Here is a 19,152-nt window from a genome sequence, read left to right as displayed (position 1 = left end):
CCTCGAAAATATTTTCAAGTGCTTTTTTAAAGAACGCTTTCAAGTAGGCACTCGTGTGCGAAAGTACTCCTACCTAGTTTCTCTCTCTAAACTTTCCTTCTCTCTTCCCCGTCACTGTGCGACCAACAGTCCATTTTCCAACCAGAGACACCAAACACCGTGAAAGCATGAAAAAACAAACAAACAACGGTTACATTCTTAAATTTCCCACCTTTTCCTCTTTTCCCAAATCACAAACCCCAAAAATAAAAGCAAAACACAAAAACCAGAGAAAAATTATGGAGAAAAACATGGACCCACGTACTCAAATCACTGTCGATAAAAAAAACATTGTAAAAACGATGTTGTTGTTGCTTCCTCTGTTTCCGGACCGTTAGTCACGACATCCTCATAAGGCCCCCGCACATTTCGCAAAAACCGAGGAGGGAGGACGACCGGCTCATTGGGACAGCCACCCAAATATGGCCGCCTCTGTTTTCTCAATTTTTTTTGGCTTCGAGAAAATGACTTCCCTAATGCTGTAGGGGTGCCCTTCCCTTCCCCCTTATCGACCCATCTCCTGATCTCCGCCGTTCGATCCCTCGGCGATCTCCCCCCACATTCTCCGATCGATCGATGCTGGCGGGATTTGGTGGTGGCGATAAATGGGTTGCATCAGCTCCAAGCGGGCGGCTGCCTCGGCGTCTCCTTGTTACGAGTACTCGGCCGCCGTCGCCGGCAATGGCTCCGTCCTCCTCGAGCCCTCTTCGTCCTCCTTAAAAAAGAACAACTCCGCCTCCGCTGCCAACAACAACAACAACGTTAGCCGATCCAAATCCAAACCAAAGTCCAAATCGAACTCTTCGGAATTTAAGAAGAGTGGTAGCAAGAGGGAACCACAGAATCAGAATCATCGTCCGGGCGACGTGTCGGAGGATCGGAGCGTCATCGGCGGCAGAGAGTCGAAGAGGAGCAGGAAGGAGAAGGAAGGGTCTTATCACAGCCATACTAGTCACAATGGCGGGAAAGGTAGTGCCTTTAGCTTCAGATTGGGTTTTTCAAGTCGTTCTTCTTTGGAGGCTGAGCAAGTCTCCGCCGGCTGGCCCTCTTGGCTCAGCGCCGCCGCCGGCGAGGCCATATACGGGTGGATCCCCCTCAAAGCTGATGCTTATGAGAAGTTGGAAAAGGTACATTTTGATTGATCACCTTCCGATTTTGCCGTAGTTTTAATGACATTATTAATAAATCACTAATAAATGCTAATGCGATGTTTATTACGTATAATAATCACATTTTAGATTCCATCACGCAGATGTTTTCCTTCATCCATGTTGGTTTTGATTTTGTCTAATACGAGAGATATACTATTTTAAACCTATTTTAAACTAATGTAAATTGCGAGGTGATAAATTGAATTCGGAATGAACAAGAGGATCACGTATGCGCTCTTGTCATTATGACTACGCCCACGTCCACACTTTTGGTTTTGATTCTTTAAGTAAAACATATTTGCTTACTTTCTTCTTTGTTGTGCCCCAACTTGAAGTTTGTTGAGAGTGCGAAGCACGAGTGGAAAATGTATCCTTCTATCGAAAAATGTGTTTGTTCTAGTTGAAAGTGCACATCTTTAGTTTGTTTAAATGTGCAAGCCTTCAAGAATCTTGTAATGGGATTTTGGTTCTTGATGTAATTCAATGTTAGTTTCCAATGGTTTGACCTACATTGTTCTAGATTTTGAATTTGCTTACAGTTCATTGATTTTTTACATTAGTTCATTTCGAATGCTTGCAGATTGGACAAGGTACATACAGCAGTGTGTTCCGATCTAAGGAAGTCGAAACTGGGAGGATTGTTGCACTCAAGAAAGTACGCTTTGACAATTTTCAACCGGAGAGTATTAGGTTTATGGCTAGAGAGATCATGATTCTTCGCAGGCTTGATCATCCGAACATCATGAAACTGGACGGAATAATAACATCTCGATCATCAAATAGCATATACCTTGTATTCGAGTACATGGAGCACGATCTTGCAGGACTTGTAGCTAGTTCCGAGATCAAATTCACCGACATGCAGGTTAGCTTCTTGCCTAACAAGTTTTGCTGAACCGTATGACCATTGCCGTACAAGTCAATAAAGTTTGGTTGGTCTTTCTTCCGTGTAGATTAAATGTTACATGAGGCAGCTATTTTCCGCGGTCGAGCACTGTCACTTAAGAGGTATTATGCATCGAGACATCAAAGCCTCAAATATTTTGGTAAACAACGAAGGGATTCTAAAGTTGGGAGATTTTGGATTGGCGAATGTCATTAACTCAAAGAGCAAGCGACCACTGACCAGTCGGGTGGTGACCTTGTGGTACCGTCCCCCTGAACTTTTGATGGGGGCAACTGAGTATGGAGTTTCGGTGGATCTCTGGAGCGTCGGCTGCGTATTTGCAGAACTGTTTCTAGGAAAGACTCTCCTTAAAGGAAGAACTGAGGTGATTACAATGTTAATGTCCAACGCTAAGTTTCTCTAATTATGGATTTTTAATAGTCCTCATTAGCAATATGGGATTTAGAATTCGAGATGAAGTTAATCGCTCCCCTCTCGTTTTACAGGTCGAACAATTGCACAAAATTTTCAAGCTTTGTGGTTCGCCACCTGAAGAATACTGGAAAACGTCAAAGCTTCCTCACGCAACTATGTTTAAACCGCAGTACAATTACGAAAGTTCTCTTAAGGAGAGGTGTAAAGAGTTTCCAACTACTGCACTAGACATGTTAGAGAATCTCCTTTCCGTAGAACCTTACAAGCGCGGGACTGCCTCCTCTGCCCTAATGTCCGAGGTAAAATTCCATGAAAATACTCTCAAAACTTGTGATGGAAAAATACTTTCAGCAGTGTTTGAAGAGACGTTCGTAAGAGTATAAAAATTCTGCCTTTGCTGATTTACTTGTTTATCATGGCCTCTTTTCTTCCAGTACTTCAAAACAAAGCCTTATGCCTGCGATCCGTCACATTTGCCAAAGTATCCTCCTACCAAAGAAATGGATGCTAAAAATCGGGAGGAATCACAAAGGTAAAATTCTTCGTTTAAACTAAGGTTGTAGTTCAGATGTCTGTGGGACTCTGCAGGTGTTTTCCCATTTCTAATTGCGATGTTTACGTAGAAGTGATTTCAAATGTAATACTTGTAGATTAGACCATGCTTTAATGTTTACGTTGGCATAATTAGACTGCTGTATTACATTTTTCAGGAAAAGACCTGGTATTCGAGCACGAGAGACAACAAGGAAACCAAGGAGAGTCCGTAAGGCCTTGCACGAGTCAAATGGTTCCGCTAAAGTGGCACCAAAAGAGGTCTTTCTCTATCTCTTATTGCTTGCCTGTGCGTGCGTGTGTTTTTGTGTAATGGAAGCTAGAAGCAAGAAGCAAGCTAGTTCTAACCAAGTGATTTATCCTTTGACTGTGCAGGGTGGGCAAGACGATCATACTCAATCTGCTCGTAGAATCAATGGTGGTAACCCGTTTATCCCAAAGGCGAAAGGAGGACTTCTGCGCCGAGAGTCTAATCTAAAACCGCAATTTGATACAGTTTCGGAGAATTGCGAGTTGAATGCATCACAAGGATACAGCACATTGTCTTCCGTACAAATCTCAGCAGCAAGCGGCTTTGCATGGGCAAAAAGGGGAACTGAGGATGGTACTAAATCCGCAGTTTCAGATGGCTCGAAAAGCCAGTTCAGTGCACTCGATGCAAATTTCGCAAAGAGTACATTTGACCTAAAACAAGGATATAGAACTGGCAAGACTGCGATACGAAAGCTTAGAACTTTCGACACGTCTGAACTTATTAGTACAGGAGAGCCAGATGATACAGGAAACGACATGGTAAGGACAGAGAACACAACCGTCTTTGACACAGTTGATCCAGATGCTTTACACTTAATCACTACGACTTATCCTTCAACAATGTTATAGGATTCCGTTGTGGAAGAGAACCGTGCCATTGAGTTTTCCGGACCCCTACTTTCCCAACAATGTGGAATCGACGAACACTTGCGAAGGAACGAAAGCCATATACGCCATGTATCTCGAAGATCAAGGTTCGAAAGAGGTATGCGCGCGAATCTTAATCCAAATGGACCATAAATTATCGTGTTATTATACATATACCATATGAACTACTCGTTACTTCGCTCATCGCTTATGTTACAGAGGTAGAACACCAGCCTTTAGAGGTGACCATATGAGACAGTGATCCACAAACTTGGTACAAATAGTTGTATTATACACGACAATGGCAAAGGCGATTACGTGTGATGAATCGAACTTAATTTTCTCAAGAGAAATTATGCAAGAGCAGGCAATGCTTGTTGAATCAAGCCATCAAGTATTTGGAGCTCAGAAGACATTTTTCTCTTGCCACATTATTTCATGAGTCACGTACACTCTCTGCACTAAACCAAAGAAAATCGAAGTTCTTCATACAAATTTGCGCAACACCACCATCGGGCATTTTTAGCGAACATCTTGGCAACCCCAATCAAATTTTTCACAAAGCCAGAACTGTTTGCCCTTTCCATTTTTCAAATGCTGCAGATTTTTTTTTTTCCTTGAATTATTTGATGGGCATCATGAAATTTCATTTATTTAAATGCAAGTATAGTATTATGTTAAAGTCTACAAACAACTATTCTGCTTTATCTGTTTGATTGACGATGTGATGGCTCTAAATTACTCTTGATTCACACATTGGATATTAAAGCTCGGGTGAAAAACAACATTTGATAATATCCTAACCAACTAACCTAACTCGAGTGCAAAGAAATAGCGAGAATGTAGTAATTAATTGACCTAACTCACGTCAACGGCTCATTTGTCTAATCGAATTGTTGGTTGCTTATAGATCGATTCTTTGAGTACTATGCTATAGTGCTTTTCATATTATAAAAAATTCAAAATCAAAGCTTGATACCCTTTTGAAAAATTCAAATCAAGAGTGGACAAATTTGTAATTTCCTTGTGGAAACTAAAAAATAGGGGAAATGAAACCAAAACAAAAACAAAAAAACAAAAATCAGAGACCAGGGACAATGAACTCCGATTGAATTAATCCAAATCCCAAATTTTTTTTTTAAAAAAAAAAAAAAAAGAAACAAAAATTGAAAGAAACAAATGGTTTTTTTTATAGAGATTTTAAAAGCAATAAATTAAGTTTATAGATTTTAGAAGCAAGAAAATTGGGGTTTTAGAGAAAAAGGAAGATGTAGGGCAAACAGATCGCTTGTGCTGCAAAAACTGGAGCAGCAGAGCGGCCATGGAGCCCCCAACCGCAACCTCCCCCGGAAGAAAGAAGGCCGGGTTGTTAATGTGCGCCCAACGCACTAACGTGCGCCACGAATAAACCTCTCCCGTGGAATACCACGCCGCCTCTTCCTTAAGAGGGAAGCGCCCGGCCTCGGGCGCCATTTTCTCTCCTCCCATTCCTCCTCCACCATTTTATACTCAAACCCTAATCACATTTCCCAATATGCCCTCGCTTTTTCAACTCACCGTCAGGTAAATGCTTTTTCTGTTTTACATTTTTTTGAGAGATTCTAGTTACTTTTTTTATTTGCCCGTTATTTATTTTTTTTAATTTTGTATTACAATTTAGTGGGAACTTACAAGTGAGATGTCTTAACTTCAATTCTCGTTAAATCACATTATAGCTGTCGCGTTGTGAGGTTGAGTCCACTCCCCAACTGGTCGTTTGGAAATGCTTTTAAAATGATTGAAAATACTTTTAGCAAAAATGTTTTTAGGTTCTTAAAGCACTTTAAGTGTTTTTTTTTCCTTCATGATTAACTTGTATTTTTATTACGTATTAATTCTAAAAACATTTTCATCAAAAACGTTTTTAGCTATTTTGAAATTATTTTCAAACGAGCTCTAAAAAAGTAGACCCCTTCTCTTCCCACTTACTCGACCATCGTCACCCACCCATTTCTTACATCAAATCCATAACCCAACCATGGTTCGGTTTTGTTCGGTTTCAACCAATAGCTACAGTTATAACCAAACCAAACCAAACCAATCCGTTCTATAGTATGATTGTAATTTGGACATCAAACTGATCCAAGTTGGATCTGTCCAACATTGTCATCAATTCCATCTAAGTTGTGAACTTGTGATATAAAAGGGACTCGAAGGAGAAGAAGTAATTGCAAACACATTGTTGCTCTGGTATCCAAAGTAATCCGAATATTAAACCTTAGTCCTAATAAATCCTAACTCCTAAACTAGTTTTATCAAGCTAATGCTAATACATACAAGCTACAGAGTTATACAAGACTCACAAGTATATATGTATTTTAACGCTAATTAATCGCGATTATTGAAACGCTACTGCAAACGAACATCTCGATCACCAATTTCGCCAGTAATGTGTGTGTATCGGTAAGTCTAGATGACGTGCCCTGCATCTCATCCTCTATGTCATTCATCGTCAATGGTCACTAGACTCGGTATTTGGCCGTGATCAGCAAAATCAATCTTGTTCAGCCTCATACAACAGAGCACTTCCTCCGGCAGTTCTTCCTGTTTTTGTGCCTACAAAAAGCACGAAAAAAGCACGTTAGTAACACGAACACAATTTGGAGACAAACCGATGAATATGCCAGTATTAGTGAATGTGGCAGGGTTTCTGGTTACCTGGATGGTTAAACCCATGTCCAGCATTCCGTTTTTCAGACGTTCTCTAAAAGATTCAAGACCCTTCCTCGATATGTAGCTGAAGCGATGAATGTCCAGATCGATCTCAAAGTAATTAGGACCCTGCATGTGAGAGTGCTTGATGAAGTCAAACAAACATGGTATTTTTCAGTATTGTAAAACTTAGCAATGTCAAACGTTCAGTGTTTACCTTATAAAAATTGTGCTGAGGACGCGAAAGAACTGGTTTTTCGTTATATGCATTTACAAGCTTCTTTTCAGCAGAACTCAGACCGAGATCCTCAGGATTAACCAACCCAGCCATGATCTTTAGCCTTTCTCTAAAAGGTACAATGGAGTCCTTCGCAAATCCTTTAACCTTTTCCGTTTCATCATCAACCAATTTCTGAAACATCACATAGATCAATAGACTGAGTATACCAACAGATAATCCAAACGTTAAGTCGAAGGCAATTTCACAAGAGGTAATTCGAAATAAAGTTACCTTGATGCTGTCCTGGAATTGAGGAGAGATGTCTTTCTCAAAATTCTCAGAAACTTTGAAATACATTACGAGACTCATTCCTTCTCCATCACTATCACCAAGGAACATTGCAGCGGGATAAGTAGGCAACTGCAATAATGCAGAAAGCAATACCATAAGAAACAGTTGAGAACAATGTAAATAATAAAACATACCAACATAAATTTGTTCTCTGAGAGTACCTGTATATTTACAATGAGGAGCGGAGGCACTTTTCCATCGGCTTTTACTTTGGGAAGCTCAAGATGCTGGGCAATGTGATGTATCTTCTTGGGGCATACAAATAGATCAACACCTATTGGAGTATATGGACTGTAGTTTGGAGCAGGTGACTTTCGTTTATCCCTGATCAACAGAAAATATTATTCTCATTAGAGCCAAGAAAACTCGAAAAAAGAGTAACCGGTTTCAAATTCAGTCGAGGTTGGTTTTAAGAAAGAAAAACCAAAATCATACTTGAAATAGTTCTCGCCACGGAGTTTAAAAGTTGAGGGTGGAATCTCAGACCAAGATCCTGAAGTCAGCTTTTCCACTCTACAACATGGAATGATATATCCTGGCCTAGGACGATACAGAAACCTTCTTGATTGACCTGCGGATATATCGATGATATGTTCAATTACAATCTCAAAATTCTAAGTTTTCTTCCTATTCAAAGACGGTTAAGGTATTTGAATACTTACATTGTTCAATGGCTTCGTCTGCATCACACGATCTCCTCTTGAAAGAAAGCCTGAAAACTGCTGATGGCTTTCTTTGCGCCTGTGGACCCAAACTCTGTGCACTTAAAATCTTATCGTTGAAACTTACAGAAGGTACCAATCGGGGCAAGCCAGATTTAAGCATACTGTCTTGAATTTTTTCATTAGAATCACGTCGATCCTCTCTAAGTCCTTTAAAGCTTCCATAAGAATGATCCTGAATATTCTTCTTCCTCTTGCTACGCAGTTCGTCAGCCTTCCCCATGAACTTATCTGATATACCTCCATCTATTTTCGTATAGCTTTGGTATTCTTCATACTTACACCCGTTATCCACAAAGCGTGCAGATCTTTCGTACTGAACTACTTGGCCACCTGATATATTCCCAATTGGGTTGCCTCCTAATGGAAAACCATCTGTTGAACAAGGGAAGAAAATTAAAACCAAAACAAAACAAAACCGCTTTCCAATCAAACATGACGAAACCAAAGTCTATACTCTGTGCGTGCGTGCGTGCGTGCGTGCGTGTGTGTGTGTGTGTGTGTGTGTGTGTGTGAATGTGTATAAGTGGTTGTAGGTTGATGGCCAATACCTCCGTGTATACTGATAAATTCATCATCCGAGTCAGACTCCAGAATACTCACTGAATCGAACCAAGCTTCCTCTTGGGATATTACTGCAAGTGATAACTTTCAAAATATGAGATTCAAGAGCTAAAAAGTTGTCAGCATTTTCGGTTGAAAGATGTTGAAATCTGAAGAAAATGGAGCACAAACCATTTGAATCATATTGGTGGTGCCACTGCATTTGGGTGAGTTGGAACGTCGAACTAGAAACCTTAGATCTTCTGCGAGTAGTTGTTGCACCATTCTCAAAGTCCATATGAACAAACTCACTCACAGAATAATCAGTTACGCGAGCTCCTGCATCGCTGTTTCTCTTCTTGGCACCGCTATTTCGTTTCTTGGTACCATCAGAAGCAGAGCAGGTTATGTTTCCATGGCGTTTGCTGACTCTCTGACGGTGTTTCTTCCGTGATTTAATTGTTCTGGACGGGGTTGACACGCAACCACCCATCGCAGCTCTTTTAGATCATACAAGTCCAACCACAACGATGTCTTCACAAAGTCGTCCAATTTGTGTTCCTACGTAGAACAACTGAAACAAAACGCATCACAGAAGTATGAGATTTGCATAACTTCTTCACTCTTTAAGGGGGAGGAGGAGAAACTCCAGAATCTGATGAGGCTTGATCAGCATATTTTTTGCTCTTAAACTTCTTACTTACCACTTTAATGCTCTATTAAAGTATGATTAAATTACCTTAGATAACAAGCTATCAAATTAACCATGCCTTACAAATGCTAATATATGTTTTAGGCTCACATATCACTTGAAACAACTGATCTAATCTCAGAATTGCAGCACTAATAATGGCATAAAAAACTTCAAAAAATATATTAAAAATGAAAAAAACAGAAAGAAGCAAAAGAATATCCTTGCAAAAGGAACCACTGCTAATATCAACCAAAAAGTATGCAAATTTCAAAGCACAAATTCTCAAAAGTTGCAGCATTACCTACCCGGAAAACAATTCTGCATCTTTTTTTATGAATTTCAAACTGACAGATGCATACATTTAAGGGGAGAGAGAGAGATAGAGAGAGAGAGCCCTTTGAGTTTCAAGGAAGCTCCAGTTTTAACTTCCAAAGAAGATATTAAAAATGAAAAGGTAGAAGAAACGGCAGGAGACCCCACTTGGGCCACTTCCACCGACGTCAAAGAAGACAAATGAATAGGTTTGCAAATTGCAAGCAATCATAAATAAAATGTTAAGATGACGCTTGAGTTATCCGGAATAGTATTCTCTACGTGGGATCTGAATGATCAATCATTCGTTTCTGTTTATTGTATAGTTAGAATTTATTTTGAAATTTTTATTTAAAGTTGAATAGAAATAGTACTTAACAAAAAATAACCGCACAATATACAATAAACGGATATGATTGATTGATCATCCAAATCCCTATAGAGAGGACCCTAATCCGTGTTATTCCATGAGCAAACCTACTTGTCCTTTTAGTTACAGTTAATGAATTTTTAATGTCCAAATATCATAATTGAAATTATTCATTTTTTTTATTATCGTCTAAATTTGTTATATATGCAAAAAATTATTTTTTTCCATATATGATTCTTAGATGATGGTAAAGAGAATAATGATCTTGATTATGATGTTAAAGATTTTTTAATCGTAGATTAGGGACAACTAGGTTCCAATGAAAGGACGCAAGCATTATTCAAAAGTTGATATTTTTTTTAATGAAAAAGGAAAAGACCGACAATTCGTCCCCATCAAAAGGACAATAAAAGTGTAAAAATGTGATATTTTCTAAAAACCCCAACAAACAAATATGAAATAAATCACAAACAACGCAGAAAATGCAGTTCCAAAAAATTAAGAAAAAACAAAGGCAAGTGCAACATATGGAAAGTGAGAGCCTTTATGGATGAAACTCAAGATTTAAATCTTCCAACAAAAACCCAGAAAATCAACCGCAATCAAATTTGAGGAAAAACAAAATCCAGTGCAGGATATGGGCCAAAAAATAGACAGAGATCGTTAAAAACATCAAGCTTTACCTTGTCGCCGGAATGCTGCAGACTCCCTCTCTCCGAAGCAACAAAAACACGAGAGAGAGAGATTCAGACGGGCGGATGGGTCCGACTCCGACAGTGTCGGATCTGGGTCCGGTATCGGAGCTAGCTGCTTGTCTTCCTTGAAGCTTGGATTAGTTAAATTACAAAAAAAAAAAAAATCCTTTAAATATTAATGGAAGAACAAGAAGAACAGGAGTTACGATGAGAAGGGTTGGTGGGCGTTGTGATGTTCGTGTGTATATTGTTGGCCTTGAGTTTAGCAAATTGTGTCCGAGATTTCGGTGGGAGAAAAACAGAGAGATAGAGAGAGAGGGTTGAGGTTGTCAATACTTGTCATCACCTTCAACAAAATCCGGATGTAACAGATTTTTTCCCACTCGTTTTTCTGTTTACAAAGACACCACCTGTCTATTCGTTACCATTTTGGAAAATAGTTTTTTGTTATTTTTTTTAAATATAAAAATAGGTGAAAAATGCGTTTGACAAACTGTTTCGTGAAGATATAATAAAAAACGAAAAACACATACACCAGTGTTTAGCTTAAGTTTTGTAAAACTTCAAATTGTTATTTCTTCCGTTTTTCAAAAATGGTTTTCAAAATAATATCAGAGTTTGAATAAATAAATAAAAGTTATAAAAAAGACATTATAAAAAAAAAGTTAGAGGTTTAATAAATAAAAATTAATGCCGCTGTCACCACTACCTCCTACTACTGTCATCGCCACTACTATATCCTCAACCATCATCACCTTTGTCACCATAGATACCACCACCTTTACCAACTCATAAACGGCCATAACTGACATCGTCACCATCTTAGCATGACCATCATAACTTGTACCTCCGCTACCATCATGCCCACCAGTAACACCACCATCTTGCACCACAATCACCACTATCTCAACCATCTCCGCCAAATCATCCTCACCTCTCAACTACTATTTTCACAACCATCCCTCATAACCATCGTTAACACAACTACCACCATCGTAGTCGCCGCCGCCGCCACCACCACAACGCCCTCTGCCATCGCCCTCTACCTAGGTATTGCAACCACATATGTCCAACCACCACTAACACCTTTATTATCACCACTACTCCACCCCCAAGTTTTACCCACCCATCCTTACCACCACCTCCACCATTGTACCAAACATAAATTTGTATTACACACACACACACACACATATATATATATTACATTTGGTATCATACATGTTTTCAATGTTTTCATTCTCTAAAATCATTTTCGAACTAAACTATCAAATGCATTCTCAAATCACAAAAAATGAAAACTCATATCATATTCGTTTACAAAACAGTTTTTAAAAAATCATTTCGTAAAACGTTACTGAATGGACCCTAAATTTTCTAGATATCTTGTTTCTATCCGTCCTATGAATATATGAATTGTTTTTATTTTCTTGGTTGTTAAAATGTTTAAGCTTATTTCTAAGAATGTGTATTGCTAGGTTCCCACACAAGAAAAACTTATTTAGACAGAAAACGACAGTGTAGCAATCTTTAAGCCACTCACACCTGTAATACAATCCGTTTTTCCATAATCATCATTTATATCTCTAAGCTTATTCCTTTTCATAATTTTCTAATTGTTAGTGGAGTGTTAGTTTAATGATATTAACTTACATGTGTTTCTAAGTCAAAAGAAATTTGATGATCTCAGCTCTTCATCTTGGTCTAAGCTTATGGGAAGCCACAAAATCACGTATATTAACATGTAGTTAATGATTTTTTTAGATTAACATGTAATTTAACGGCCAGAATCCTAACGTACTCTCTAATGCAAGTAAGTTTCACGTATAATATTAAGACTAATCTTAATTAGAGAATGTAACAGTAATACAGTGTATAGCATTGTTATTTAACAATTGATTCATCATATATATAATTCAACGTTGCATGAATTGGCATGGGCCACATGGTCACACATGTAAACTCGTGCTGTATTAATATGACAATTGGATGTGACCCAAACAAAGAGATTGTCTGCCTGCCGTTTTGCATAATTATATGGTTTACAGCTTCATCCAGCTGCTTTTGCTTCCCTATTTGTTTTTCTTCCTTGCGCTTTTCTGCCTTCACAGACTCACAAGTCCACAAAATTACACCTGTATTTGGATGCATGCCCTAATGAAAATAGCAACTGCTACCAATGCTTACAAGTTACAATCAGCATCCAAGCAAATTTTACGACACTTGTCATCAATTTTAATTCCCTATATATTTAACCTTTTTATGGCTAAAACTTTTTTACAAGCTATATGGTGGGACTATTCAATATTCATACCCTCATTTTTACCTTCCAAACAATCCTCTTAATTTCTGATCATTAGATTGAATTAATCAAAGAATATCAAAAGACATAAATTAACAAAAAAACATGTGAAAGGTAAAAATGGGTACCAAAATTTTTGTTTAAGCTCGAATAATGGATGCCATGCACATCACAATCATGCTAATTAAATAAGTGTTAGATAGGGCAACGTGCATACAATTTCAAATCCTTATTTCGTAACTTATAATAATTTAGAATTTCGTTTTGTTAATAAAAGTATGCGAAGAACATTTTCTTTAAACTTTGCTATATTATTCTCTCCAATTGTAAGCCAATAATACATCAACAAAACTTTTCATTTTTTCCCAATCATGCAAGATTGTCGAAATGGAAATTAAAAATAATAAAAGAAAAACTGAGAGAGAGAGAGAGGGAGAGAACTGGATACCCTCCTAGGATTAGGGGGTTGAGTCTCCTGAGCAAATTATACGGGCCGTTGAAATTTGATTCAACGGCTGTAATTATTATAATTTTTAGAGGACCCTCTATTTGTAGCCTTTTGATCAAATTTCAACGATCCGGATCCTTTGCTCAAAAGGCTTAGCCTCCTAAGTTCAGAAGGGGATCCGGTTCCGTGCGGGGGTACTAAATTATATGGTCTTTGAATCCCTTTTGTTAGGCAATATATACTTTATTCCTCACAAAGTCGCAATAATATTAATTTTTTATGCACTTCTATAAGCAGTGGAAGTGCTAAATAGCTAGATGGGCTTTTTCTAAAAGCTGTTTTACTATTAGGGTAAGTGCCATTTTTGTTAAATTGTAAACCAAGTGCCATGAACCTAACTTGAATGGAAATCGATGGAGATGGAGACGCAGATATTTGTCACTTTTTTATGAGATTCAACATCAAACACGAAAAAGACAATCTAAAAGCTATACGATGATTCATCTCAGCCGCAGAACTGTATTTGGGAAAAGCAAAAGTTAATTATTTTGAGTGCAAATCAATTCCATCAATAAAAGAAATCTCCATCTATGATTATTATCCTTGTATAGCTTGGTAAGAACTCACCTCATATAATGGCTCTCTCTTTTCAACGTGCCGCACTTGGTTTCAGAACATACTTGAAAAGTTCGATTTTCTTTTACTTTCTATAACAATGATCTATCCATGCTTTTCATATATAAGAAGAGTCTTTTTGTCAATTAATGTGGTTTGAACCACAATGCACCTCAATTATGGATCAAACCACAAATTTACTTTAATGATTCAACAAGAAACTAAATTCAAATCATGTTAACTACCATGATTTGCTTCTTAATCATATTGTACATTTTCGCACTTCTCATATAATGAATAATTGTTGCAACTAATTAGAATAATTTGTTGTTAGAAATGATTCATTATTTGAAATAAAGCAGAACTGCTCCAATAGCTCTTTTACCCTCTTTATTAGTCCCTCTAAAGTCGAACATTATGACGTATTTTATCACTTAACTTTTGAAATAAGAGAGCAGCTTGTAAAGTTTGAAGCATGATGGTGACTTGAGGTAGTGGAGTTTGTGAGTGCATGCATGCATTGCTTGCTACAGTGACAAAAGTGCGTGGGTTAAATCAAGGGTGATGCTCTCTACCCATTTATTTTTACTTTACATACTCGTTTTGTTAATTTATGTTCTTTGATATTCTTCAATTTATTTGATCCAACGATCAAAATTGAGAATAATGTGTAAAAGTATAAGATGATGTGGATAACACATCTCTAAATTAATACTTGATAAGTTAAAAACACAAAACTATTTTGTATCAGACAAGATCTAATTGGAAGATATTTAGAGATATTTGCAGTTTAATATTTGATTATATATAAGTTAAAGCTTAACGAAAAACACTAGCAGTACAGTTTACGATAAAATTTAGACCATAAGTGCTGCAAAATCCTCCCAGGTTGTGGTCTTGAAACTTGCAAGAGATTAGGGTTTAGGACGAGAAACAACATTACAGGCAAAACGACATGAACCTTAAACCTCTCCTATCAATCACTAATATAATTTAAAGAAGTGGCTCTCTAAGCAATAAAGTAAATAACAGACGAAGGAAGTAGCGATGACATGCATGCATGTTCACAAGAAAGTGCAGAAAGCACGTGCCCTGCACGCAAATGCACGAGCATATTGCAGAGAAAAAGAAGTTGGATATATGCATGCACAATTAATTAGCCTCTTTTTTTTTAATAATGCAATAATGTGGGTTTATTTATCAAAGATCATTACCTGCACTGCACATGCATGTCTCCTGCATTATACTGCATTATATAATATGTATGTATATAAATATAAAGCCAGCACCCTAAAACGATGAAACTTTTAATATATTAAACATGCCCCTTTCTAATTGGAATGACTATATTGAAATAGGATTAGGATTCTCTTCCCTCCTCTTTCCATCCCCTTCCATTCCATTCTCTCACATTCTCTTATTTTGGCTTTCTCTTGCTATAAAAAATTAATATAAAATATTGACGTGGCTTAACCGTTACTGTTCAAATAGGAGAGAAGGGAAGCGGAGGAAAAAAAAGAGAGGAGATGGAGTAGGATTCTCTGAAATATATATCTTCCAGTTTGTTCAAGACATTGCTGGGAAACTTCATGTGTGTTAAAGATGATCTTCCCAGTTCTTTCTTTTGCTGTTTCTTTCTCTATTATAATTCCCCATTGTACCTCTCATGGCTACTAATTTAATTTCCCTCCTTTTCCAGGGTTCAAATACGGACATGCATAGCCAATTATATACGATTCAGTCTTTACATTTCATATACATTTTGATCGAGTCAACTCATACGAAAGCTATATACCTAGTTGCATTTTTTATTTTTGGTTAAGCTGCCCTAAACTAGCTAGTTGCATTCTGTGTGTTCTAAATGGTTTAGGATTTAGGGTTTAGGTTTAGGAAAATCAACGGTAACAAGATGACCAACCTAATTTTACCTATCATAAGTTGGCATTGATCTCTACTAAACTGGTCACTCTTACAAAATTTGATAATCTCTAGAGATGTCATAAGAGCTAGATGTCTACAACTTATTCCACTAATTGCTAGTTGCCTTTTGATTTATGGGTAATGCTAGGAGACTAAAATTTTAAACCAAATTTGCAAACCAAATGATGTGTTATCAATAGGAAATAAGCACGTTAATCAACACTTAAGTAATAGTCTAATAACTAATAACCAGGTTATTTGGTTTGCAAATTTGATCTGTCTAACATTATCCTTAAGTTATATGTCAATATTTGATTAATATGTCGATATTTGAATCACACTGTAAAATGATTATTTTAGTCACTTTCCTCTTTATTTCCTACTTTCAATCTTGTATCCATCATTTCTTCTATGTATATATGGTTTTATCAAACGGAATTTAAAAGGTGTGTTTTAATTTTTTGAAAAAACAAAAACAAAACAAGAACACTAAATTGTGTGGGCTTGGCTAGGCTTATCTGAATTTTAACCATAGCCCATTTACTAGCCACTCACCCGAGCCCGTTAACCCAGTTACCGAAATCTTCCCTCCTTCCCGGGTCCCTTCCGCCCTCTTCTTCGAATCTTCTTCCCCACCGTTTACTGATTCACTCACCATAACCCAATTGATCTCCATCCTTTCTGTCAAGTTTTTCGGTTTTTTTTCTTCTCGCCGACTAAGAGGAAAGTTTCAATCTTCTCGTTGTAGAATTTTTGCAGAAAAGCTTCAAGTTTTCAATCGCCGGTTGAAAGGGCAAAAGTCTCAGGTTAGTAGATTCGTTGAATTCTTGCAATTTCAGCATCTGGGTTTGCTTTTTAGGATCCATTTGGGCCCTCCAATGCTTCGTTTTACTATTTCCGTCCTGTTTTTTCAGATGAGTACTTTTGTTGGTTCATTTATTTTTGTGTTTGTGCTTGAATTTTGTATTATAATTAACCTTAATTGACTTTGATCTTCATACGAATAATTGAACATAATTGTCTTCTGTTCTGCAAATTGTTTATTTTTTGTTTCAGCCAATGAATCTGTGCTTCAAACTGTTCCTCTATGTTTGCCTGCGTTTTTTGTATGCAGAGTTTTGTTTCCTTGTTCGAAGGAGTATACATTATCCTATATACCATCATATAGATTTCGATATGATAGTCTTTGATTGGTTGCATTTCTTAATTCCTAGAAAAAAATAGAATCTTATATTGTCAAGTTCCTGTCAAATGGTTTATGGGTTTTCGACGTTTTTTATGCCACCTTAACTGCAGTGTTGTAACTTGAAAATGCTGTTTGAGGTTGTTTTTCATTTTCCCATATGCCTTGTCCGAGGAGGTGGGCCGTTCGTTTTATCCTTAAGGATGTTGTGAGACGGCTTTAGTTATCTGCTCCGTTCTGATCCTCAGGTATTGTTGAACATCCTTGGTGATGGCATCTAGGCGCAATGTTCGTTACAGCCCTCTTGCTACGGATGATGATGATGTTTATGGAAGCCCCAGTGACCCTCGGTTTGACTATACGCCAAAGTCTTTTGATAAAATCCCGTGGAAATCCATAGTTCTTGCTCTTTTCCTGCTGTCTCTTGGATCATTGCTTCTGTTTCTTTCGTACTTCATTTTCACCGGTCACATGGGAGGGGAGCTGGCTCAAGCCTATGGACTTTTGGCTCTTGGGGTTCTCACCTTCCTCCCAGGTATCCCTAAAGATATTTCCATTCCGTATATATGACTGATCGGACTATATATCGAATGATATATATATATATATATATATATATGATTCAATAATTTTAGAGTTTAACATTAATGAATCATTTCAAAGCATTGGAAAATTTGTCTTATCGATTACCTCACCATACGATTAGAGATGAGGAAAACTAAATCATTTGGTTAGAGGAGACGGCATTCGATTCTCAAATCGATAGCCTCATATCAATTCCCTAATTCTTATGTTGAATTTCCTCTATTCTCTTTGGTAGAATGTTGAATTTCTTTAGATGTAACTGTTGGAGCTTAGGAGTAAAGCGTAAACTGGATTTCCGAGTCTGGCAATTGGCTATCTGGAGACGTTTTCTGAAATTCTGTGTGAACTTTGATTGGCTGACTGGTTTCATTTGATTCCAAGTCTTAACTTATGCAAATGCTTCATACATGTTTGAGGTCATCGATTCACCGACTGATTTCTTTATAAATATTGTGACCTGCAGGCTTTTATGAGACACGAATTGCATATTATGCATGGAGAGGTGCAAAAGGATACCGTTTTGCCTCCATTCCGGACTACTAGGGTTCTTTTGCCTTTCCAAATAATGCCTTGCGGTGAGAGACACGGTCATGTAAAATCCATATTGTATAGGACACATGAACAATCCGTATGTAACTTCTTTTCCATTTACTTCTCGTTAAATGACTTGTTGCTATTGAAGCAGTGGCACTCGCACGCATAGTTCATTGTACTGGGATTTTCTCTTCGGCTTGTGGGCTGTAAAACTGTTTATCCAGCAGAAGTTTGTAGTTCATATTATTGTAGCCAAATTATGCCTATTTTTTCAATGTTTTGATTGGAACTGTGAGGATGAAACACCCTAGTTGGGGTGAAAGAAATGTGCGGCCGGCCGGCCGGCCAACGGCTGGAAACTTGGAGCTATGGAGGGGTGAATGAACTGGAAAATGGAGGGTCTGTTTAGTAGATCAGAATCAACGATGTCATCACTGCTATCCTAATCAATGATGTTTTATAGAAATCATCGACGTTATAGTTTATAGAGTTCATAGGAATCCTCACTCAGTTAAAATCTACTCTCTCTGCAATAAAACGTGTGATAAGTGTGACATTTTATTTTATTTAAAGCTTTTGCATAGGTTGCAGCTCCCTAAAATTTTTGAGTCCTCATCAATTCATCAATTGGGTCAAATTAAACGATTGTGGCCAACGGAGGGACGTATTGAGTTCAATTATTGACACTAGGGAATCATATTAGAGGACACTGAAATGTTTCTGTGAGTCTTTTCACCTCATGTAGAATGAACTGTTGTGGCGAAACCAGCAACTGATCTTCTTTATAAAATAAAAAAAATAGACATTTGGTTAAATTATTTTTTTTAAAAATTTTTTACTATAGTTAATGCCGAAAAAAAACGTTTAAGTTACTTTGAAATTTGATATAAAAATTTATCTACTTTTTTTCTTCTTATTTAGAGAATGAATGCGTATGAAATCAACTAAATATCTAATTAATTAAGTTTAACACTTGAAAACTTATAAATTAGATTGATTCGATT

At 37.4% G+C, this 19,152-nt stretch overlaps 3 protein-coding genes across 5 annotated transcripts; 2 read left to right on the top strand and 1 right to left on the bottom strand.

The window, feature by feature from the left end:
• Positions 1-174: 174 nt before the first annotated feature.
• LOC137708111 (cyclin-dependent kinase C-2 C) lies at positions 175-4,645 on the top strand. Its single transcript, XM_068447104.2, has 9 exons — positions 175-1,166; positions 1,771-2,055; positions 2,144-2,461; positions 2,583-2,810; positions 2,946-3,043; positions 3,222-3,324; positions 3,439-3,855; positions 3,946-4,081; positions 4,183-4,645. Exons 1-9 carry the CDS (start codon positions 645-647, stop codon positions 4,215-4,217), a joined length of 2,142 nt encoding a protein of 713 aa, XP_068303205.2. The 5' UTR covers positions 175-644; the 3' UTR covers positions 4,218-4,645.
• A 1,470-nt stretch (positions 4,646-6,115) lies between these two features.
• Positions 6,116-11,751, bottom strand: LOC137708107 (uncharacterized). 3 transcript variants are annotated; one of them, XM_088688860.1, is made up of 10 exons: positions 10,550-11,751; positions 8,683-9,064; positions 8,499-8,582; positions 7,888-8,322; positions 7,661-7,796; positions 7,387-7,549; positions 7,166-7,294; positions 6,872-7,066; positions 6,661-6,783; positions 6,116-6,558 (listed from the first exon to the last, which is right to left on the bottom strand). In XM_088688860.1, the coding sequence occupies exons 2-10, from the start codon at positions 8,981-8,983 to the stop codon at positions 6,445-6,447; spliced, it is 1,680 nt and encodes a 559-aa protein (XP_088544986.1). In that variant the 5' UTR covers positions 8,984-9,064; positions 10,550-11,751; the 3' UTR covers positions 6,116-6,444. The 3 variants fall into 3 exon arrangements, with proteins under 3 accessions (XP_088544986.1, XP_068303200.2, XP_068303201.2); XM_068447099.2 differs by lacking the exon at positions 10,550-11,751 and adding an exon at positions 9,490-9,703; XM_068447100.2 differs by lacking the exon at positions 10,550-11,751 and adding an exon at positions 9,486-9,625.
• Positions 11,752-16,497: 4,746 nt separating this feature from the next.
• On the top strand, positions 16,498-18,423 carry LOC137708437 (uncharacterized). Its single transcript, XM_068447516.2, has 3 exons — positions 16,498-16,652; positions 17,278-17,564; positions 18,078-18,423. The coding sequence occupies exons 2-3, from the start codon at positions 17,300-17,302 to the stop codon at positions 18,155-18,157; spliced, it is 345 nt and encodes a 114-aa protein (XP_068303617.2). The 5' UTR covers positions 16,498-16,652; positions 17,278-17,299; the 3' UTR covers positions 18,158-18,423.
• Positions 18,424-19,152: the final 729 nt, after the last annotated feature.

Source organism: Pyrus communis, chromosome 17, assembly GCF_041283825.1.
Source record: "Pyrus communis isolate YQ-2024b chromosome 17, ASM4128382v1, whole genome shotgun sequence".
NCBI lineage: Eukaryota > Viridiplantae > Streptophyta > Magnoliopsida > Rosales > Rosaceae > Pyrus > Pyrus communis.
This window is presented reverse-complemented; position numbering and strand designations above follow the sequence as displayed.